Genomic DNA, 21,823 nt, shown 5'->3' with positions numbered 1-21,823 from the left:
AATATAAAAACATCCAAGTTTGGATGAGGAGACTTTGTGAACAGCATTCTCTTTCTGCATGCTTGACACTTGCTCAAGCAGCCTCAGCCTTGATCAACTCTGCATGCTCCTCCAATCCAATTAATAAAATATAGAGCACTGCTTTCTGATTTTGAAGATTTTAAAACAGTTTGTGGATAAGAACACAAGTTGCTACATAAATATTTATTTTAAAAATAGATTTATTATAAACATGCATTTAAACAGTTACTTTTACAATGTATTTCATTTGCTTTGCTGGTTCCCAAAATTAACATTTCAATGAGATTGTAGGGGAATTCTTTCTCTAGAAGGAGGGCATGTCCTTAATTTATGGATTTTGCAGGAAAATAGAAGACACAAGCACAGTTATATTCTACTGGAAATGCAGAGTAGACCCTATGACATCAGAGTATTTTCACACAATATTCCCTATCAACACATGCCTGGATCACTTATTTCCCTGCTTCAGCCCTCTACCCTTACTCACCTATGATAACATGTTACCACTTCATTTAAAAGGCACATTCAGCTTACAAACAGGACAGTCAATCTCCACAAGGCTCCAAATGCAACCCTCCTAATTTATTCTGTACATTTTAAAATGTATTTCTTGGGCAATTACATTACACAAAGGTCTCCTATGAAAATTAGCGAGAACAAAATCAATAGATTTTTGGAGCAATTATTTAAAACTTATCCTAGCAGTTTACATAGCTTTAGGACAGGTTCCTGATCTGCAATTCAATGTACTAATTTTAAAAAAACCTAAATAATAATCATAAAACTAAATACTAATACTTTCCAGTCTGCTCTAAGAAGCTTTACAGCATTTGAAAAAGCACATAAACTATTTGACCACAATGACAAAGGCAGTGGCCAAAGAGGGCTTAAAATAAAAAGCTGATGAAGAAACAGATTATTCCAATTCTATCAAGTCACACCCTTGTTTGATAAATCATAATGTTAGACTAGTATTAAAATTTCAACTTAAAGTTACTATATAAATTTTGTGTTCAGCTATTCATGCACCAAAATGATTCTTCTGTTTAATCTAAACAGTATTGGTTTCCTGTCTTGACACTACCTGAAAACAAGATAAATATTCTGCAAAAACAGGCAGCACTCTCAAATAATTAACGTAAGAAATTTTAATGCCTTTGTGTTAAGCCTACCACTGATAAAGAAAACAAAACACCAAGAGTATTTTTTAAATTAAACCACACTAATTAATTTTCAACAAACCTTCAGGAACAAAACAGATCAAAAATTGAGTGACTTCTCATTGCCATAAATCCTTGTCCTTTTTGCACAGCCCTGAGTGGACACAGCAGGCTGCATTCACTATTCACTATTCACTATTCACTATTCACTATTCACAGCCAGAACTGCAGCACCTCAGCAGAGACAAGGCAGCCGAGGCCGTGAGCAGAGGAATGCTCAAGGGAGAAGGCCAGATGCACACCAGTAGTTCATACAAATGTTGAGAAATCTTTCTTTACACTTCTAGTTACACAGGTAAGGGAGTTCAGAATTACGGGGTGGGGGAGAGGTTTCATAAACTCTATTTTTTATTTTTCAGAAAGAACATTTAGCAGCTCTACTTTCAGTTTACTCCTGTTTGTTCCACCGGCGGTGTACAATTAGAAATAAACATCAAGCTCATTTCTTGTCTTTGTCATCAGTTTGGGAACAGTGTGGCCACATACAACTTATCCTCACCTCTGCATACATATATATACGTATACAATGTAGTCTGTGCCAACCAGCCTGGGATGTGCGGGATGATCCCCACAGACGGAAGCTACTTTGGCCTACGGCTCCTTTCAGTTTAAAAACTGCACAGACAGCCCGAGCTTTGGGAACGGGAATAAGCCGGCCAGAGGGGGCACGCGGGACGTGCTGCTGGGGCCGATTTTTTGCCATCATTTAACTCGAGGGGAACTGGAGCGGCGGCAGGCGGTGAGCTGGTGTGACAGCGCGGCTGTGACCGTGCGCAGGGCGGCGGCTGAGGGGGAGCAGCGCCGGGACGAGCAGGGACCGGCGGCACCCGCCGACGGCAGCTCAGCGCCGGCCCCTGCGGTGCGGGGCGGAGACCGCGGGGCGCCAGCGGCAGCGGCCGCCATGTTAGCTGCGGGCAGGCCTCGGCGCAGCCGGGGCGCCATGTCTGTTAGGGGCGGCTGCCGGCAAAGGGCGCCCGGGCCTGCGCCCGCCCCGCGCTGTACCCTGCACTGCACTGCACTGCACTGCCGCGGGCACCCGCACGGGAGCGCGCCCAGGGCGGCCGTGAGCCACAGCAAGGACGGGGCGCTGCAGGTGGGATGTGACCCCGCACTCCGCGGGAACGCCGGGGGCGGGCGGGACAGCGGCGCGGGCCCGCCCTGAGCGGAGGTGCCGCCTCGGAGCGCAGCAGGGCTGGGTCCACGGCCGAGGGTAGTCTGTGCTGAGTAGGGGAAGAGCGGAGCTGCTGGCTGAAATAAAAGCCCGAACGGCCTCGCTTATGGGATGTGTGCCCCACAGCGGCCCCGGCTGGGATTTCCTCTGCTCCCGGCTGCAATCCCGGCCCCCCTCCCCTGGGGCCACTGGAGTGCGGGAGGCTCTGTCGGAAGCGTTTGCCTGTAGGAAAGGCTGTGGGATTCTGTTCTTCCCAGCCTCCAAAAATAGCCGTCCCCGAGAAACTTTTCAAGAGGGGAGTTTTCTCCGTGAGGTGCCCCAGATTTCAGTGAGAGATGAGGTTAGCTGCTGCTTCTTTGCCTTTTTCAGGTAGCAAACCCCGTGATTTGCATCACCAAAGATGTGTAGCAACTAGCAACAATCTCTTTTGCTCGCAGGACGCCATGAGCAGTAACAGCAAGGTGTTGGCTGCCAGGTGTGAATGAACACCTTGTTTTCCTGCCCGAAGTATTGCAGGAGGTCAGAGGTCTGGGATCTGGGTGGTTGAGCTGGGTAAGCCTTTCACCCCGGTCGGGTCAGTTGCATTTTTTTATTGTACTCTGACAACAGGTTACCCATAAAACAAAGAGCAGTTAGCAGGTTCAAGGGTTACTGTAATGCCATGTAATTATCATCACCAGACAGGGTTCATGCTAAACAACAAAGTTGTAGAGTAACTTAGCCTGAAAGGGACCCTTCCTCCAAGCGGGGCTGGCCTCAGAGTTGCGCCAAATTGCACGGGGCCTCATCCAGACTGAATTAGGAGCTCCTCCATGTGAGTACGTGGCTTCCCAGGAAGTAAAATTGTGGCAAACTACCTGTTACCTAACCTGCAGCCACTTTCCGTGTAGAAAGGACTGCCCCTTCCAATCGACTGACCTGAGTGCACAGCCGAAAGCCGGGGAGGAATCCAGCAGGATGAAGCCTGTCATCGTGGTGCACGGTGGAGCTGGCCGCATCTTCAGGGAGCGAGAAGAGGGATGCCGTGCTGGTGTTGTCAGAGCTGCGCTGCGAGGTTACCGTGTCCTGAAGCAGGGAGGCAGTGCTGTAGATGCAGTTGAGGAGGCAGTACGGTCAATGGAAGATGATCCTCATTTTAATGCAGGTAATGTTTTTAAGAATTAAGCGGACTTAGAATCATATAATATTTCAAGTGTTTTGCACTGATGCTTCTGAAAATCCTGGCTTGGATTATTATTATTGTTATTGCATTATTAGTGATTTATGTACATTGCAGCAGAGTAAATACTAGTGTCACAACATAGGTGATTTCTCATGGTATGTACTGTAGTTTCTCAGGAGTGTACTCAGGAAGATGAGTAATGCTTTTCCCATTCTTCATTGTTATGTATCTGTCATTTAATTTGTGTAGTTCTGTTTTACTTTTCTGTAAATCTTCTGTTACTGTGCTACATATATCCAGTTTTAAGACATGGACTCTTATGGATATGTGTTAAGTTAATGTGTCTCTTTCAAGGCACTTGGATATACCAAGTGCAGCATTGTTTAATCCTGAGTGCTTGGCCTTTGCCCATTGCCACAGAAATACTAGTGTTGGGGATTTTAGGTGGTTTTTTCTCTTCAGTAATACTTGCAATTAGTTATTTTGTAAATAATACTAGAGAAGCACTACAGCAATGGCATATGAGTCATAAATATATACCTTCTTATAGTAAGGGGTCGTATCTGGATTTCCTAATCAGTAATATGAATTAATGTTAGTGGTAGTAATCAAATACTTTCTCCTCTTCTTAGGACCTCAAGTTTATTATTTTGATGAATTTCAGCAAAAATATTTCCCCACTTCCACCATGGTATGTCAGAAAAGAACATGGAAGAAATACCTGTAGGTGCTCAGTTAGTGTAGCTCTCAGTTATATGCTCAGTTAATTTGCAGAGGTTCATTTGTTTTGTCTCACCTTGTAGTCAAGAGTAACTTTTCTTTAATATGAAACTTTCATTGTTTTGTTATTGACTTGGGTTGAGTATTTTGATTTTTAGACCATTCAAGCTGAAATCATGAAGTGGACTTGGAGATATAGTGTGTACTTTTATACAGTTAGAATCAGAGTGGCATTCTCTTATTTAGCTTTTACTTAACTGGACTTGAGCCTTCATCTATTCAGGTTTCACTATGATAGTCTAAATAGCAAATAGTCTGTTACTTGCAGATATATCTAATTGTGCTAATGCTCATTAGGTTCAGCTGCTTTCAGAATCTGGCAAAAATGAGCTGAAAGCTATGTGAGGAGGACCCTGATTAGACTGGCTGTTTAAAACTCACTGTGTAGTTTTTATTTTCATAAAAAGATAAAATCATTTTTGCTATAGTATTTTCTAGGCAACCATAGACATTGCTAAGAGACAATAATAAAGATGGGGAAGAATGGGCAGAACAAACAAAATTGTGACATATTTTGCATGCTCTGTAGGGTCATCTTGATGTAGGCTTGGTGCAAGGGCTCAGAAGCTATACTGGTGTATAAAATTACATTTTAGTGACTTGTGCAGTGTAATACAGTCAGCAAGTTCTACTTGTGGCTTGGTTATTTTTCTGTGTCATCTCTTTGGCTTGCAGTATGTACCAGCTTGGCATGAGTACTCCAGATGTAAGAACTGACACTCTGTTGAGCCTAGCACACTCTTTCCTATGCAGCCCTTGCAGGACAGAGAACAGGTCTGTCTATCTATCCACAGATAGTGGGAGTTGGAGTACTCCTCTCAGTATCCCAGCTGTGATTAGGATTATGTCAGACTTGTTAATTATTTGTTTCCTCCTAGATTTTCTGTCTTCTGTTGTCTGTCTCTTGTTTTCCCAGCCCTTTGCTTAACAAGTAAGCCCAAAACTTTATTTTTTCAGCACTGCTACCGATGGATGCCACAGCCTCAGAGGCTGGTAGTCCCTACCCATTGGTTTGGAAGTCAGGTAAAAAGGCAGCCTGTAACCACAGAAGGAGGAATTCATCCTACCTGAGATCACTTGAAGTTCAGTAACTAGCCTTTTGATGTACAGACTTTCATGGTCATTAGTGGAATAAGAAAAGTTGGCTATACAGCTCTCTCAAAGCTGTAGAAGTTGCAGATGCTCCCTTCCTGCAAGCATTCAAGGCCAGGTTGGGTCAGGCCCTGAGCACCCTGATCTAGTGGGTGGCATCCCTGCCTGTGGAAATGGGTTGGCACTAGATGATATTTAAGGTCCTTTCCAGCCCAGGCCTTTCTGTGAGTCTATGGCAAGTGGAGTGAATTGTCCTTAGAAGGTGCCTGTCTCTCTTTACCAATTGTAAAATGAGACTTTTTTACAAAGCTGCCTTTGATTATGGAAGCTGTCTGCAACTTTTTTCTGCTCAGCAAATTTTAGAAAATCCTGAAGTGTATCCTATGACATATGTCCAGTAGGCATGGAACACTCTTAATGCAGTGATGAAGGGGCCTCATTTATTTTCCCCTGGAACCATAGTTCTGGTCACTGATGCTTGAGAAAGAGGTACCCTAGTTCTAGTGGGAATTTCATTATCATGGATTAGAAAGCCTACCCTGTCAAAGAAAGTAGAGTATGGCAGGGTTTAGCTAAGGAAACAGTTCCTTACCAGCATAAGGAAAAGCTAGAAGAATGATGTGAACATGGGTGGCACAAGGCAATTAACCTGTAAGCTCTTTACAGATCAGTCCAAAAATTAACATATTGTGCATGATGCAGGACTGAACTGTGGAATAATTTATGCAGTTGGAGACAGGTGAAAAATAGCTTTTGGGGGGGTTTGTCTGTATGTGGCAGGGCACTTTTTGAGATTACAAGAGGAGGATTACAGGAGAAAGGAGAAAAACCCTACTGAATTAATTATGTACAATGCTCAGGCTTTTTTACCTGAGGTACTATGTAAATCTGCCATGTTTTGGTTTGGTTTTCAAACTTCTTTTCAGGTTTAGTCTTCACTCTCTGTATTAGCAAGGCTTGTGCACTTGATAACTTACAACCTGTTAGTCCTCTGTGGTACAATTATTGGCATTATTTTAAAAAACACCCTATTTGCATTGTCTCATTTTGTATGTCATTAATTTTCAATTAGGTTAGTGATAGCACTGATAATTATAGAAGATAACTACCTGATGTTTTATTATTTAATTTTTATTTTTTTAAAATTACTTTATATACTGTTTTTATTTGGTAAGGGAAGAGCTTGTTATTTCAAGCTTTTGCCATGGTAGTGAGGGGACATTTATTCTGCTCCATTAATTTTGGCAGTTTATTGAAGTGCTGTCTGATGTTAATGTGTTGATAGAATCAACACTATACTATTTCTTTGGGTGGTGTTGTATCCTCCTTTGGAAGAACTGTAAAAATAGTTTTGTACACTTAAAAGTCATCTGGGGAATAAAGAATTCTGTTCATGATGGTTTGTTGATTTAACTTTAATACCAAGTGTATCATTTGGGCAGGATTGAAAGTGTTTTCTTCTTATACAAAAATAAAACTCTGTTTTAAAGTAGATGTTGTACTCTGTGAGACTTGTGTTAATGGCTGAATTTTGTGGTTATGCTCAGCAGTGTTTCTACTGTTTTGTTTGTATTTGAGAGATACTTTCGGTAAGGCAGCAAAGTGGGAAAAAGAAAGGTTGCTTGATGAGAGCTTATAATTGATTCACCTGGGTGGTTAGTGCTTAATGACTTTCTTCTTTTTCTCTTGCCCCCTAACTTTTTTTTTTTTTTTTTTCTTTAGGTTGTGGATCTGTTCTAAATGAAAAAGGTGAAGTAGAAATGGATGCCATTATCATGGATGGAAAAAATTTAGACTCTGGAGCAGTGTCTGCAGTTAAGTGCATAGCAAACCCAATAAAACTTGCTCGACTTGTTATGGAAAAGGTATGCTGATTATCTACTTGAGTATGAAACATTTTCTTTTCCTTTGAACTTCATCCAGTATATTGATACACCTCAGTGATGATGTTTGTGTAATACTTTAAAGCAAGAAGGAAGGAAGAAATCGATTGGAGTGTTTGGAAACTATGGTCATGACCATGAAGCATTTGTTTTCAGGGTTTTTGAGAAACATTTATTAAAAAATAGCATTCTAAGGAAACATAACTTTACCTATGCATGTTGATCCCCTGTAGTTCCACTGCTGGTATTCATGGGGTTTTTGTTGTTTTTCACTTGTTTTTTGAAGAGCTTTTATTTTGTCACTCAGTGTTGTGCTTGATCTTGCAAGATTAAAGTTAGGTAATACACTGTTCACTTTGCAGTGATGTGGAACTGAATTAAATAACCCAGTTACATATTTGGCTGTGTAATGCAATCCTATGTTGCTCTGGGTAGCCTTCTCCATTTTTCACCTGATCAGGTGGTAGCACCAGTACAGTTGTAGTCTTCCACCAGTAGAAGATAATATTAGTTTTATATGGTGCTGACAGATTTTCCAATCAAATTTATCAGGGCACTACATATTACTTGACCTTCCATATAAGATCAATCCCACTTTACTCCACTAAGAGGTCCATCTAATATTTGCCACAGCAGACTTCTCTTATTTTTCAGATATGATGCAACTGTACTATGTCAGGATGGGAGTAAGTGATCTATGTCTGTTTTATTATTACGAGGCTGTTACAGTGATCAGAAAGTTTGTCCTGTCGTTGGAATTTGCATTTTCATCCTACTAGTGTAGCTGCCCCATTGTTGAAAAGGTTCATATTTATAAAAACACTTACTAATAAAGAAGACTTTATGTTTCTTTAACCTTTCAAAGTGGCTTTTTAGAAAACAAAGTCTGTTTGGTGATCTATAAAAATGATTGACATTTGTCTTGACCTCAATGGCCTCCAAAGCAGATAGAATTTTTTAGTGTCCTTAATCGAAGGATAGTTCTGTTTTCTGTTTTTAAGAACAGAATATTTCACTAAAATACTGAATAGAAATATTTTAGTGAAATGTGTGTCTACTAGAAAACAATGTTAAAACATGCAATGAATAAGATTTTCTTTCCCTCATATGGATTTTGTTTTGTGATTAACCAGATCAGTAAATAAGTAGAGGTGGTAGACAGCTTCACAAGACAAAATTTGAGAATATAGATGAAGGGGTTGGGGAAGATATGTCTCTAGCATATTAAAGTGAATGTTGCATTTTATTTTCTTCTGTGGAGAACATATTACAGTGCCTATTGTTTACTTCTTATTCCAGAATCTCTGATTTATTTTCCTTGTTTTCTTGTCCATGAAAAAAATCCAATTTAAGTCAACAAGAGTAAGGTCAAAACAACACTGTTGGATTCTGAGAATATAACTTTGCAAAGTGTGTTTTAAAAATTAAAAAAACCCCAAGCCAACAAACAGAAAGCCTTCTCCCCATCTTGTCTACTACAAGGTCTTTCTTGTCCTTGCATGGTGCTTCTGGTGCTCAAAAGCATTGAGGCTAAATTTGAAATGTAATAATAAAATTCTGCTGTACAGGTGGAAGCATAACGGTGTAGCCCTAACACCATGACGTTTTGTGGTAAAGATATTAATCTTTGCCAAGATGCAAAAAAAAAAAAAAAGAATGTGTGCATGATGATAAATTTCAAATGTAAAAGTTGACCTAAATTGCTTGATGCATCTTGAGAAGAGTTTCTGCACTTCTCCACCTCCCATAAATGGGAATACCAACTGATATTGCTCTTCAGCTCATTGTTGCCCATGTGTTCATCTTGGACAGGAACTTTGAGACACCAGCCCAATGTGTTTCACAGTACATTTCATTGTTGTACTGTGCTTAATTAAAAGCATTTTTAGCTGTGTGACTTTAACTGGTAATAAGGGTAGCTCTCCTGGGCTCTTAAGTCTGTATGCATAATTCCCAGTGTTTTTGAGTTGCCTTAATGCCATAAAGAATTTTGAAACATGCAGCTCCCAAAAACAAACAAGCCAACCAAAACCACCTGGTACATCTGCTTGTAATTATATTTCCATTCCATCATGAAACTGTGTGGGCTCCATCTGGTGGCCAGAGCAGCTCCCCTAGTGTTGTTGCAACACATTAATCCTTTATGGCTGTCACTTTCCCACTGAGCTCAAACTGTACTGTTGTTCACAGGAGCTTCTAGAGGTGGAAGACTTAGTAAATTAACTAATGTAACACATTCTTGAAAAAGCACTTAAATTTCTGTTGGATTATTCCTGTTTGTACTGAACATAAATAGAATGATTGATTTTATTTTTTTTTTTAATTTGAGACATCTAACCCTTCTCAGCTCCAACACATCATTAGATGGGCTTCTCATGAACATTAGAGCACTGATTCATTGGTATACATAAGCTGTGTATATTTTCCCCTGCTCTTACTGTGTGTTTACATTAAGCAAGAAAGAATTTAGCTTAGAACACAAACTTCTTGAGGCAAAGCATCAGTTTTTTATCTGTGCTGCCAGAATTGTTAAATAAAGAACTCTGATAGACTATCAGAGTTAGGCAGAGTTTAGGCCAGGCAGAAATTCGGGGTATTTTCCTCATTTCCAGTGAAATTAACTAAAAGTGCCAGCATTTGTTGTTTACTTGTAAGATCTTTTGAACCCTTTTATTGTCCTTTTGCATTATTTTATGTAAATGTCTTCCAGAAAAAGTAGGCACTTTACATTAGTACACCTATTAATGAAGGAGACAGAAAAATGTACTTTTGCATTGTTTGACAATGTTCTACTAGGTCTTTTGATTGACATCATCTGCTGAAATGAATTACAGAGATCACCTTAAGACATCTTATTGTAAGTGAGGATCAAAAAAGAAGAAAAAAACCCCCAAACACGAGGTCCTATCAAAGCAATTTTTTATCAGTACACAAGTATTTTTTGTTTGTGTAGCCTAGGAGGGTGCATATTTTATGCAAATTTGCATATAGGATGGAGTCCTATGAAAAAAGCTTTTAGAAATAGCATCCATTTTTTATACTAAAACTTTACCTTTTTAAAACTTATTTAAAGGATGATATAGTTGTAGTTGCTGAAGAAAGCGAGGGGTGGAGGACACAGCCTTCTGGTACAGGTCAAGACAAAAGCAAATTTCAAATTTCCTACAAAAACCCACCAAACAACAAAAAAAACCCAACCCACACCCACAAATGAAAAACAAAACTGTTCTGAATGCTGTATTGTGCTCTTATCATGGGTTAGTGGTAGTGGCAGAGGGGGGCAGTATTGCACAAAGAAGTTGGCTTTCAAGTCGAAGAACACTGCTCATTAGTTTTGTTAGAAATAGGTAAGTGTTACAGTGTCTCATAATATGGTAACAGCACTCAGCAAAAAAGTCTGATGTCCACTTTGACATATACAGGGGACTTCTTCCCTGTCACCCTTAGTATTCACTAAAGCAATACTCTCATGAATTAAAGATTAGTTTAAAAGGTATTTAAATTTTCAAAAATGTTTGATATTGGGGCTGCAACATCAGAAATGTTTCTGAAGTGTAGTCCTCTGTCCTGTCCAAAGGGCTTCATGCAGAGGCTGTAGTAGGCTTAAGGAGAGATCAGCTCTGATTTGAGAAGAGGTTTGTGTGGAAACCTTTAAAGCAATGCAGTGCTATGCATTGGTCATGGTAGTGATTACTTGCCATTGCTTTAGAAATCAACAGCAGTTGATGATTTGCAGCATCTTAACCTGAAGCTTTGTGATTGTAAATGTCCTCCAGAATGTGGTATGGTACAGAAATACCCAACCTCTGCTGTCCTTGCTTCTGGCCGAGAGCTGGGGCTGTGCCACGTGAGTGCTTTGCAAGGCTCTGCAGGCCTGCTGCCTCCAGCCTCACATGGTCCTGTTTGGACCTCAGCTGGTCTGTGTGCTGTGCTGCTGCATGGACAGAAGGATTTGCTGGAAGTTAGGTGCTCTGCTCTGAAATTGCTCTGTGCTGTACAGTCAGACCACCACTTCTCTAAAACCTTCCCAGGCTCTGATGAACAATTGACAGCTGCGTAACTGTGCAAGAAGCTGCTGCTTTTTGACACATCAAAACAAAAAAACAAACAAACCCAGATTTCAGAGCTGCTACTAAAGTATGAGGTTTAATTAAACAAATTTATCTGACAGATTTCTCTAAAATATGAATTAACCAAGATCTACAGACTTTGAAGTAGGGAATTAACTAAGGCTGTTGAATTAAAAATCTGGTTTGAAGTGCTTTGTAAATAAAGGAATAAAAACAGAACTTTCAAGTACTATTAGAAGAGAATAAACATTTTTTGGTCAAACACATTAGAAAGTATTCTGTTTGTAAATTTGATCCTCTGAGTTAATAAGAATAGCAGTTTATTGAAGGAAATATTTAAAATTAAATTGTTCAGCTAATGCTAAGGAATATTTTACTTGTATGCTATTTACATTTATTTGTGATTTTACTAGGTGTAATGCCTCTAAACAGCAATTTATTTAGCACTCTTTTGAATAAAAGCCTTCTAAATCTCTTAGTTAACTGGACAAAACAGTTAGTTACGTAGTAATTTGGTGGTTCTTTTGAAACAGTACAAAACAGTTGCATACAAATTAGCTAAAGAACAAATCTACCAGTTTTTGTTCTCCAATTACAGTAAGTGTTAAATAGGTAAGTATAATTATTTTCTATTGATGGTTATAAACTTTGTGGTTTGGAGAACTGGAAGCTTTTTCAGCTACAGTGGAAGGACAGGAGTTTAGAAATTTTTAAAATAGAATTTTTATTTTTCTTGGTGTGGATACTTCTGAAAATAGAGGTGATACAAAACTGCTCAGTACAAGACAAAACAAGAATTGTCAATGAATCTCTTGTCTTTCTGCAGACAAAGCACATGCTGCTGACAGACCATGGTGCACACCTGTTTGCTCAAACCATGGGTATTCCTGAAGTTCCAGGGGAGAAACTCATAACTGAGAGATCCCGGGAAAGATGGAAGAAGAACCTTGAGCCAGATTCCAACCCTGAAGAGTTTCAGAAGTATGTAAAATATGTTTTATTTTTAAATTTGGGTAATTTAATTTGTGCTATCTGGTTACAAAAATAACTCAAACCAAAGACCCCCAAAAGAATAAAGCAACCAAGAAAAACAAAACCCCAAACAAACACAAACCTTGAAGGCCTGTATTCCAAATGTTATATAGTTTGATACAGTCTTTGCAGTATGTCTTTATTGAAAACAGTAGAAAATCAAGCTTCCAATGAATTGGAACAAACTGGAACAAACTTGATGAAACTTGTTGCTGCTTAAGAAGATTATTGGTCACTTTGACAATAGCATAGGTTTTGTAGCTTTAGTGGAGAACGAAGTTAGAACTTGTTGCTACTCTTTATGTCCTTGTGTAACATGACTTTGAGTAGCTTTAACAAATATCAGGTATTATTTTGTATTGCTTTTTCTGTGGAGGAAATGATTTTGAAAAATCTCCAGTGCGCATCCTGAAATAAGTTAATAAAAAAACCTAAAAAACCTAAGAAATCAGATCTTGGTTAAGTATGAAGTAGATGATCAGATTTGTCTTTAAATTGGATTAGATATTTAAGCAACATCAGACTTTGACCAGTAATTCCTTTTGAGTGGTGGTTGTGGTTGTTGGTTATGACAAGGAATGAAAAAAAAAATAACCAAGTGGGTGGGTGGGAATAGAGATGCTGCTGGATGTTACTGCCCAACAGCAAAATGAACATCACTTGGAAAACAACCCAGTTTCATATAAAGCAGAGTGGAAGGTGAGGTGGAGTAAAGGGATGTAAAACATCAGGTGTCAAGAATGTTTTCTGTGCCTGTGAGGTAGGCATAAACACGAAATTGTTTTGAGCTTGCATTTGTACATCCAAAATTGTGGTGCAGGAAAACATATTATATTACATTAATGCTGTATTATGTCTATTCATCTCTTTTGTGAAACAGGAATTCATAGATCAGGAGGAGGAAATTTCTTCTGTGGCCATGTTAATTAAAGTCCATGAAAGGGGCTATAAATTACAACCTGTATGTTACTTTCAGTAAATTGCTGGAAGGAAAAACAAAGTAATGAGACAAGCATAAATAAGGTCTTGTAAACAAAGTGATGTTTATCCTTGACCATAAGGTCTTGGTCAGTTTGTCTTATATGCAACAGAGTTTTCTTTTGATCCATGGTCAGTCCAAGGACTGTGTGATATTATCATTCATTGTGAAGAATTTTGAGGATGGTATAGCCACCACTGCCTCTTATTCTCTTGAACATATAAGTTGGAATAGCATGGCATTTAAGTCTTCATTCATTCCTCATAATGGCTTAATTTTATATATTTTTTTTTCTTTTTCTTTTTTTTTTTTTTTCTGAAAACAGTGTTTAATTTTACCATGGACTTCATCTGGAATATCTGATAATTAAAAGCTTGTGTGTTTCTGAATGACTGAAGATGTTTTCTTGTCTTGCCCATACTGTTACTTTTCTGAAAACCAAAACATCAGCACAAATTCAAAAAGTTGAAAACAGGTTTTTCTTAATGCAAACCCATTTCATTCTGTGTCACACGTGGAATGTTCTTGTTCCCTGTTATGTTCACAGTGATTATGCAGAAACTTGCCTGAGGCGAACAGACAGAAGGTGAAGTAGTATTAGTCAGAGGCAACATAATACCAGATCATACTGGGAATTTGAAGGTTGGTGTATACTTTACTTCCCTGATCCTCACAGTGTTGGAAACCCTGGGGTTTCATAGGCTGTGGAGGTAGAGTCTGGTGTCTCCATAAGAGATACTTTTCTCCTCTGCTGGTTAGAAGCCTGCATTGATTTATGCTGAGAGTTTAGGATTCCGTTGCACGTACAACATTCCATCTTGCACGCCTTTTGCCAAGAACAAGGCATGATTTGAGTTATCTGCAGTCTCACACTGCAAGGACTCTAATAATACCCTTGTTCAGAACTACTGGAGTTTGCCTAAGAATCCCACAGAAAGGGTGTTGAGTCTGACTGTGAGGTTGTAAATGGGCTCCTAGCCCCACTGTGAATCACACTGCTAGAGTAACTTGAGGAGGTTTTAATTAACAAGGACCCTCACAACAGTGAACAGAAAGCCCCACTACTGATACAGGGCTGAGACACAAAGTAGCTGGTAACTCATTAGTTAAATGGGGGTAGTGTAAGTACATGTCACTTCATGGGTATTGAATGATGAAAGATGTAGACATTCTGTATCACAGTGTAAGCAGTATATAGGAATAATTCTTGATTAATTCTAATAGCATCCTCTGGTGTACCACAGGTACTTGTTGAGGTTCTTGCTACTGTCAATAACTAAAACCAGAGAGATGGTTATAAATTGATAGCAGTTTTGTCTTCCTTCTTAATGTTTTGGAGTAAACTAGCCATGCAAAAAAATTTATTTGTATCTTCTTTGCCTTAGTTCTGAAGATGATCGAAGGCAAGGTTACACTGAAACAGTAAAAAAAACAGACTGTAAGAAATCAAGTGTAGTTGTCTGTTTGCTCTGCTGCAGATGAGGTGTGTTAGACACATTCACTTGGTTATTTATTGCCATTGTGCTCTCATGCCAAAACAGGTAATTACTGTCTCTGTAATCTGTGTGCTTTTATTTTCACAGTTGCTTAAGGTACTTACCTAAGAAAATGTACATCTGGATACAACTTTCTTAATTTCTCAGGAGGATCTAACTTTAGTTGGTTGAAGGGTGCTACATGAATGTGCAAGGGAGTACTGAATTTACTAATGTTCTTTTCAGCAAATCATTTGTAACAGATGGATGGGTGGGAAGCCCATCTGCACCATCATATCAGTTTGCGATGAGGTCCGTCTCTACATAAATGTCAGAGCAGCTTATAAGGCCTGTGATTCATCAGTCAACTTTGAATTGCTGTGAATGAAATGTAGGGACTGACAGTATGATATTTTACATAAGCTGGAGGGAACAGGAAGTTGGGTCTCTGAGAAACTGACTGTGGGTTTCAAGGTACACAAAGACTTTGTCTGACTTAATTAAGCTGAGATTTTGCAGAGCTGTAGAGAAACCCTCCCCAGTGCCCAGGTAAACTTGAAAGGTATTCCTTTTCCAGTTGTCTGTTGGGTAGTTCCGTGAAGGATTGTTATGAATTATTTTTCTGTGTGGAGGGATTCAGATTATTTTTGGTATACTTCTCCAAGTCACATACTGGTTCATGTTCCTACATGAATTGCTAAGACTGGAATATATGGATATTTAAACTGTAGCTTCTCAGTAATGTCTCACTTCTAAGTGCAGCAACTGTTACAATAAGTCACGACAGGCTTTTTTTCTTTTCCATACACAACTACACACGTATATTTTGAGCAGGCTATTGTATCTGTCTTTTCTGTGATGAAGAAATAAAGTTATAGTTGAGACTTCTGTTTTCTTCAGTGCCTGAAGATTTTTAAACCAATGTGCAGTTTCAGCAGAGTCTACTGGCCAAGTGATTTAAACCTCAAGATTACATAGCTACAGAGTACAAAGACTAAAGTATGTCTTAATGATGCATTGTGAGCAATACTAGTTGAGAGGAAAATAAATAAGCTTTTTTTTAAACAGCATTTAAACATTAAAGGGAATAAGGAAAAGGAAAGAGGAGGAACAGGAAGGAAATGATTCAGTGCATGCATAACATTACTGTCCTTTTCTGTATTCACTCATTTACGTGCATTGTCATTAAAAATTCCGGTTAACCTCCTGTTGAGACAGTGGAGCCAATTGTTGCATCTTTGAGTTGCCATTTAGGGGAAAGTTGTGTGTCAGTTTGTGTGTCAGCCAAAAAACTACTCCAGAACTATAATGACTAGAAGTATTTCTGCCCTGTGTGCTTTTGTTTTGCGGGTTTTTTTTCCTCCCCAAGTTTCCATGCTATGAAAGTAAACAAATCATGGTGGAAAGATTTTTTTTTAAAGTGTTTTCTACTCTGTTAAATACAAAGCTTTTGAGAATTGTTACATGTTTCTTGTTATTTTTGTAATGAGAAGCATGGCAAAAATAGCTTTATGATGAGCATTAATTCTGCTGTAGAAATCTTCTTAAAAGCTACCTGGGAAATAAAGGCAACGTGCTTTGGCAGGTATGTTTTAATTCTAACTTTGTGAACTGTTTTTCTTGGCAGAGACCTTGGAACAGTCGGTGCTGTTGCTATAGACAGTGAAGGCAATGTAGCTTGTGCAACATCCACAGGAGGACTCTCTAATAAAATGATTGGCCGTGTTGGTGACACAGCATGCATAGGTATGGGGTGAGGGATCTTGCCTTTCACTTTTTGGGGGTATCTCATTTAAAAAAAGAAAAAAAGTATTACAGTTCTGCTTTTCATTAGTGAAACAAAACATAAATATTTATCCATCTGAAATTAAGGTCTAACATTCAACTCTATTCATCTAGCTAAAGATTCTTGCAGCATGGAGATTTGCAAGAAAGAATTTGGAGTTGTGTTTGGAAAATGGGGAAGGGAGTTTGTTTTTTCTGTTCTTTCTTCAATTCTAACATCTGTGCTTTCTTTCTGTTGATTCTGATAAAGCTCTCCATTTTTATGGCTCTGCTTTCCACTAAGTCAAAAAATGTAGCCTGCTCCATATTAAGATGCTGTTTCCTTAATACTTAAGGAAGTACATGTAATTGCATTTATCACTTGTTGTATAAGTGAGCAAGAATTATAAAGTGACTCTTAGAGAGCCCCGATAAGACTGTCTCAGAACCTAATAGATGTGGTGTGGAATAAAGGAAATACTTAAAGAGATCTCTTATCCAAGTATAAAGAGACACTTGAAATCCTTTCCACAGACTTCTTCCTCTCATGAAGGAGGCTTGCCATTTGATTGCTTCAGGGATCTACCATACAGCTGAGATTTGGAAAATAATTATTTTTAGTAAAACATGTGCCAAACTCAAATAGCATTGCTGTTGACAGTATATGATTTTTATAAAATTGTCCTTCTTTTCATTCAAAGTTGCTGACATTTTGTTATCATCTGAATTTTTGACTATGGTTTTCAATTTTGTGTCTCACTGCAACCTTCTGACTGCAGATACCCTTCTGTGTAGATCATGCTCAGCGTCCTTATAGTTTGGGAAATGGGTTTGTGAAGGACAAGTGAAACTGGGCACTTTTGAGCTTATTCCTTGCAACTTCTGGTCTTGCTAGGCATCTTCACGATTTGATTCTGAAGTGTCAACTGTGCTTTTAAACAAAGGCTTTGATAAGGGGGCATTGACTTAATATGGCAGTGTTTTTTCACGTTACTCAGTTCATTAAAAGAATCTGATCACGAAAGTACAGAAGGGAAGAAACTTTCATTGCTCTTCTAAAGCCTCTTTCGCCCTCCTTGTTTATAATGCTGTGGTATGTTTCTTCCTAGCTCCTGGGAAATATTTTTCTTAGGAGATGTGCTAGAAATAAGGATATTGAGCAAGCAGAAGCTTGGTGGAGAACAGGGTGTGGAATGGGCCAGCAAAACCAAGGAGGGGAGGAAAAAAAGGGTGGGGAGGGGAATTCAACAGAAGAAACACTCTGCTTGTGGTAAGGACTTTGAAGATTCTTCAGGAGTGTTTTGTGAAGTTTTACGAGAGCCCATGCTCTTCTAATCTCTTGTGTGCTGTGGAGAGTAAGTTCTCCTCAAACTGGTCAGCTCACCAATGTCCTCACTGGATCTTCCTTCATATCTTCCCAATTGATATGACCTGGCATTCTGCATCCTGAACTGATCTTGCTGATCTTCAATATACCCTCCTTCCTTGCTGTCCTGGAAAATATTTTTGCCCATTCCTGTGGAGTGTTGGCCTTCTTTGCCTCTTGTACACAAACAAATAACTAGTCTTCTCTCTAAGCTTGGCAACTGACTTGCTCCAACTGTTGTTCATCTCTTTCATATATTTTACTTTTTAAATTGTGGCAGAAATGAGAAAGTAGCTTTTCTGACACTTTGCTTTCAGAAATGCACAGAGCTAATCGACCTAAGGAAGAAATGTTTGGTACCTATTTTCAGCAATGCAGGGCTTTTGAATCATATTTCAGAATACTGCTTTCTTTTTTTTCCCCCTTTGAAAGGAAGTGGAGGTTATGCTGACAACCATTCTGGTGCCACTTCAACGACAGGACATGGAGAGAGCATTATGAAAGTGGTGTTAGCCCGACTGATTCTCTATCACATGGAGCAAGGTATATTCCCGACTTCCTGTAATTGGAAATAATGAGGATAGGAAACACTGCCTAATCACAGGTTTCAGTGTATATGTGGTCATCCTAGAACACTTGTCAGAAGAGTTGCTCTCAGGGGTATGTGGATGGATTAAAACAAAAACTTCAAAAACAAAGTATTAAATTATTAATAAAGCTAAAACAGCTTAGGCAAACAGAATTATCTCTCCTTCCTGATACTGAATCATTCTTTAGATAAGTGTGCATTGAAAGACATTACTCTATACTTTTTTTAATGGAAGTTGTCTTTAATAATTTTTTCCCAATTATAAATTAAAATTCTGTGAACAAGAAAAAGAAAACAAGTAAAAATAAAATATATTTAAGGGAGCAGTAAGGGTGGGCTTGAAACAGATAACTGGATCTGAAAGTATGGGATACTGCCTTTCTAATAAACTGTCAAGATCTTTATTGTAATAACTATACGGCAACAGAAAATATTTTAAGACTTTTTAACCATGATTTGAAATCACATTTTGTTTTGGAAAATGTACTAAACTGACTGAGTGGGTATGTGGTAAACAGCTGACACAGTACGTCTTACGTGACTGTAATACAATCTGACTGTGGGATGACCCTTTGTAGCTTTACCTTCATGACTTGGTCTGTCATCTAAACCCTTGATTATGTTACAGCCTGTAAACAGACAACATACTTGTGTTGCATGTAGTTCAAGAATCATTAATACGGATATCATCATTATTTTTAGAAAGCTGTAGCTTTGGGGCAGTACAGTGTAACTTGCTTTGAGATTGACCAAAGTGGAAATAGTTGGAAAACATTCAATTTACATTTTCATTGGAGAAGCAGTAAGTAGAGAGACAAGTAACAGCTGCAAATATTTTTGTTGTGCTTTATAGGGCTGTTTGCATATAATGGGTGCATTTCTCTAAATCTCAGAGCTGACGTGACAGTTTCAGCATAAAATACAACCTATTATTTCCCAAAGCTCTTAGCACATTATGCTCACCCTTTACTCTCTAAATTATGTCTCTTAAGTATTCAATGTGAACAGCTTTCTAAGCTCTTGTCTGAATTGTGTAAACCAGTTTCTTCTCTGGCTTGACGTTAACTGCATTGCAAGACTTAGGCATTGATAGCAGTTATATCTGGCTTGTGATTAATCAGTTTGAAAGGCAAATGAGTCTCAAATTAAAAAGCTTATTGGAAAAAGAGAAAAAGAAAATGAACCCACGTGTATTCATGTCTAATTGGTTTGCAGTTGTTCACCCTGCCTGAGCTTGCTTTACCTTCATTTTTCCTGCCCAGAAGTATAACTCAGCTGCCAGGCAAACATGTCAGCAATTAGATTCCCCCCAGCCCCTCCTCCCAACATGTTTCCATGAAGGCACTGAAAACAAACCCTCAAGTTATTGTAGCTTTTTGAGTCCTTGAACATTGAGCTGAAGTTGCATATATCAGAAGAACTGTAGAGCCCTGATAATTCTGCTCAGCTATTTGGTAATTCGCATAATAAATATCCTCTTTTGGACAAATGCTGCAAAATTTACTTCTATATTTCAGGAGTGAATTGCTTTGCCAGTCTTAACAGCTGTTGGAATTTCAGTCTTACGGTGGCAGCTGTTGTCTTGGTGAAAAATCAAACAGTGAAATACTGACCCTTTGAAGACAGTGCCACTAGCTTGAATAGTCACAATGTCACCCGTGCGTCACAGTAAGAAGCTTTATTCTGTCAGTCACCAGTGCTGTGAATAATTCTGACTGTGATGGTTTTATTTGGTTTTAACTCAAAATTTGCAGGGAAGGCATGAAGGTCAGGTTTTGTTCTATAACCTAAGCTTGCATAACATTACTGAGGGTCTGTATCTTAGGGTGATTAGGCCAAGCCAATTGCATTCCTGAATGTATATTTAAACTTGTAGTGTACAAATATTTTGCAGCTATGTGTATGATGTACCTAATAAATTTGTTTTATTCAGAAAATACTCTTGTTAATACGAACCAAGTAGTGAAAAGCTAAAGTTGCATTGCTGGTCCTTTGTTTAATATCTAGTATATTGAGACCTCATTTGCCTGATAGTTTCAGAAGGTTCAAGAAGAGTCATGCTGATGTCTGCTTTTGATAAATTACGATAATGTGTAATACGTGCTTTCAGCTCTGTTGCAGCCAGTGGAACTAGAACAGACATTTCTGAAATTTTTGATTGTTTTGATGTGTGTTTTTTCAAATTGTAAATGCTTTAGTTCTAGCTTGTCACAAACCTTCGATGAAAGCCTTGCAGATTGGCATTTTTTTCCAGTCAAATGATGGCATAAGAAATGGTGCATCTTGAACATAAACTTTGTGAGTTAGTTTGTATTAAACACTGAAACTGAATCAAAATCTGAAGCTATGTAAATAAATACTTGGAGCAGTACCACACCATAGCAGCTCTTTGCAACTGTCCAGAGGCTTTCCAAAAATGCTTGCTTTGTTAGACTGGAATTTTTTTGCTGATTTAGTTGAAGGAGAAGTTAGATTTGACTGATTCAATGGGAAGGGGTGAAATTTTCAGAGAATTTTAAAACTGCCAGGACAGGTACTATGAAGTGATTTTGTTTTTCTTTTCAGGAATGTCACCAGAGGTGGCAGCGGACACTGCATTAGACTACATGAAGACACGAGTCGGGGGTTTGGGGGGTGTCATTGTTGTCAACAAGGCAGGAGAGTGGGCAGCAAGGTTCTCCACCAAGCAAATGTCCTGGGCTACTGTAGAGGATGACAACCTGCATTATGGGATTTATGCTGGGGAGAAGCATACAAAACCTGTTGATGAAGCACTTGCATCTGAAAGGGAGGGACTCTAAGAATGAAGAAAGTTGACTGATGGAGAAGGATGAAGGTCTCCAGTTTTTGGAGGAGAGTGACAGCTGATTTTGTCTTTCTGAGAGATCTTTTGGTTCACAGGCATTACCACATTTACAGTCAAAACAAAATTTGGACATAATTCTTTAGTGAACATGTATATTTGTGTAGTCTTTTAATACCTTTGTCAAGTCAGATCCTCCTTTTTTAGGTAAGAAGGCGAATGGTGTGTAGGTTCCTTAGTTAGCATGTCTTAATCTTACATTAAAGGGTGTCTTGAGTTTCAGTATTAGAAGAACTCCTTTCTGTGTACATTCTCAGAGACTGCTGCCAAGATGATTTGAGAGATAAATGCCTATTAACTAAAAGCTGAATTTTGAAAGTCCAGAGTCTTTTGAGCAGCCATCTCATGATAACTTG

At 38.8% G+C, this 21,823-nt stretch overlaps 1 protein-coding gene across 4 annotated transcripts; it reads left to right on the top strand.

Moving 5' to 3' along the window:
* The first annotated feature begins 1,436 nt into the window (after positions 1-1,436).
* ASRGL1 (asparaginase and isoaspartyl peptidase 1) lies at positions 1,437-21,606 on the top strand. Of its 4 annotated transcripts, none has more exons than XM_079329095.1 (8): positions 1,437-1,456; positions 2,870-2,951; positions 3,303-3,556; positions 7,169-7,311; positions 12,226-12,380; positions 16,513-16,631; positions 18,448-18,558; positions 21,170-21,606. In XM_079329095.1, the coding sequence occupies exons 3-8, from the start codon at positions 3,370-3,372 to the stop codon at positions 21,403-21,405; spliced, it is 951 nt and encodes a 316-aa protein (XP_079185221.1). In that variant the 5' UTR covers positions 1,437-1,456; positions 2,870-2,951; positions 3,303-3,369; the 3' UTR covers positions 21,406-21,606. The 4 variants fall into 4 exon arrangements, with proteins under 4 accessions (XP_079185221.1, XP_079185219.1, XP_079185220.1 ...); XM_079329093.1 differs by lacking the exon at positions 1,437-1,456 and adding an exon at positions 2,106-2,334 and having other exon boundaries at positions 2,850-2,951; XM_079329094.1 differs by lacking the exons at positions 1,437-1,456; positions 2,870-2,951 and adding an exon at positions 2,141-2,334 and having other exon boundaries at positions 3,288-3,556.
* Positions 21,607-21,823: the final 217 nt, after the last annotated feature.

Source organism: Erithacus rubecula (assembly GCF_903797595.1).
Source record: "Erithacus rubecula genome assembly, chromosome: 2".
NCBI classification, from domain to species: Eukaryota; Metazoa; Chordata; class Aves; order Passeriformes; family Muscicapidae; genus Erithacus; species Erithacus rubecula.
The sequence above is the reverse complement of the archived record's forward strand: the minus strand, read 5'-3'. Positions and strand labels throughout refer to the sequence as shown.

Coding starts and splice junctions, on each gene's coding strand:
- ASRGL1 (XM_079329095.1), top strand. CDS start 3,370: ATGAAGCCTGTCATCGTGGTGCACGGTGGAGCTGGCCGCATCTTCAGG. Junction 12,381..16,512: donor AACCCTGAAGAGTTTCAGAA/GTATGTAAAATA, acceptor TTTTCTTGGCAG/AGACCTTGGAACAGTCGGTG. Junction 18,559..21,169: donor TCTCTATCACATGGAGCAAG/GTATATTCCCGA, acceptor TTTTCTTTTCAG/GAATGTCACCAGAGGTGGCA.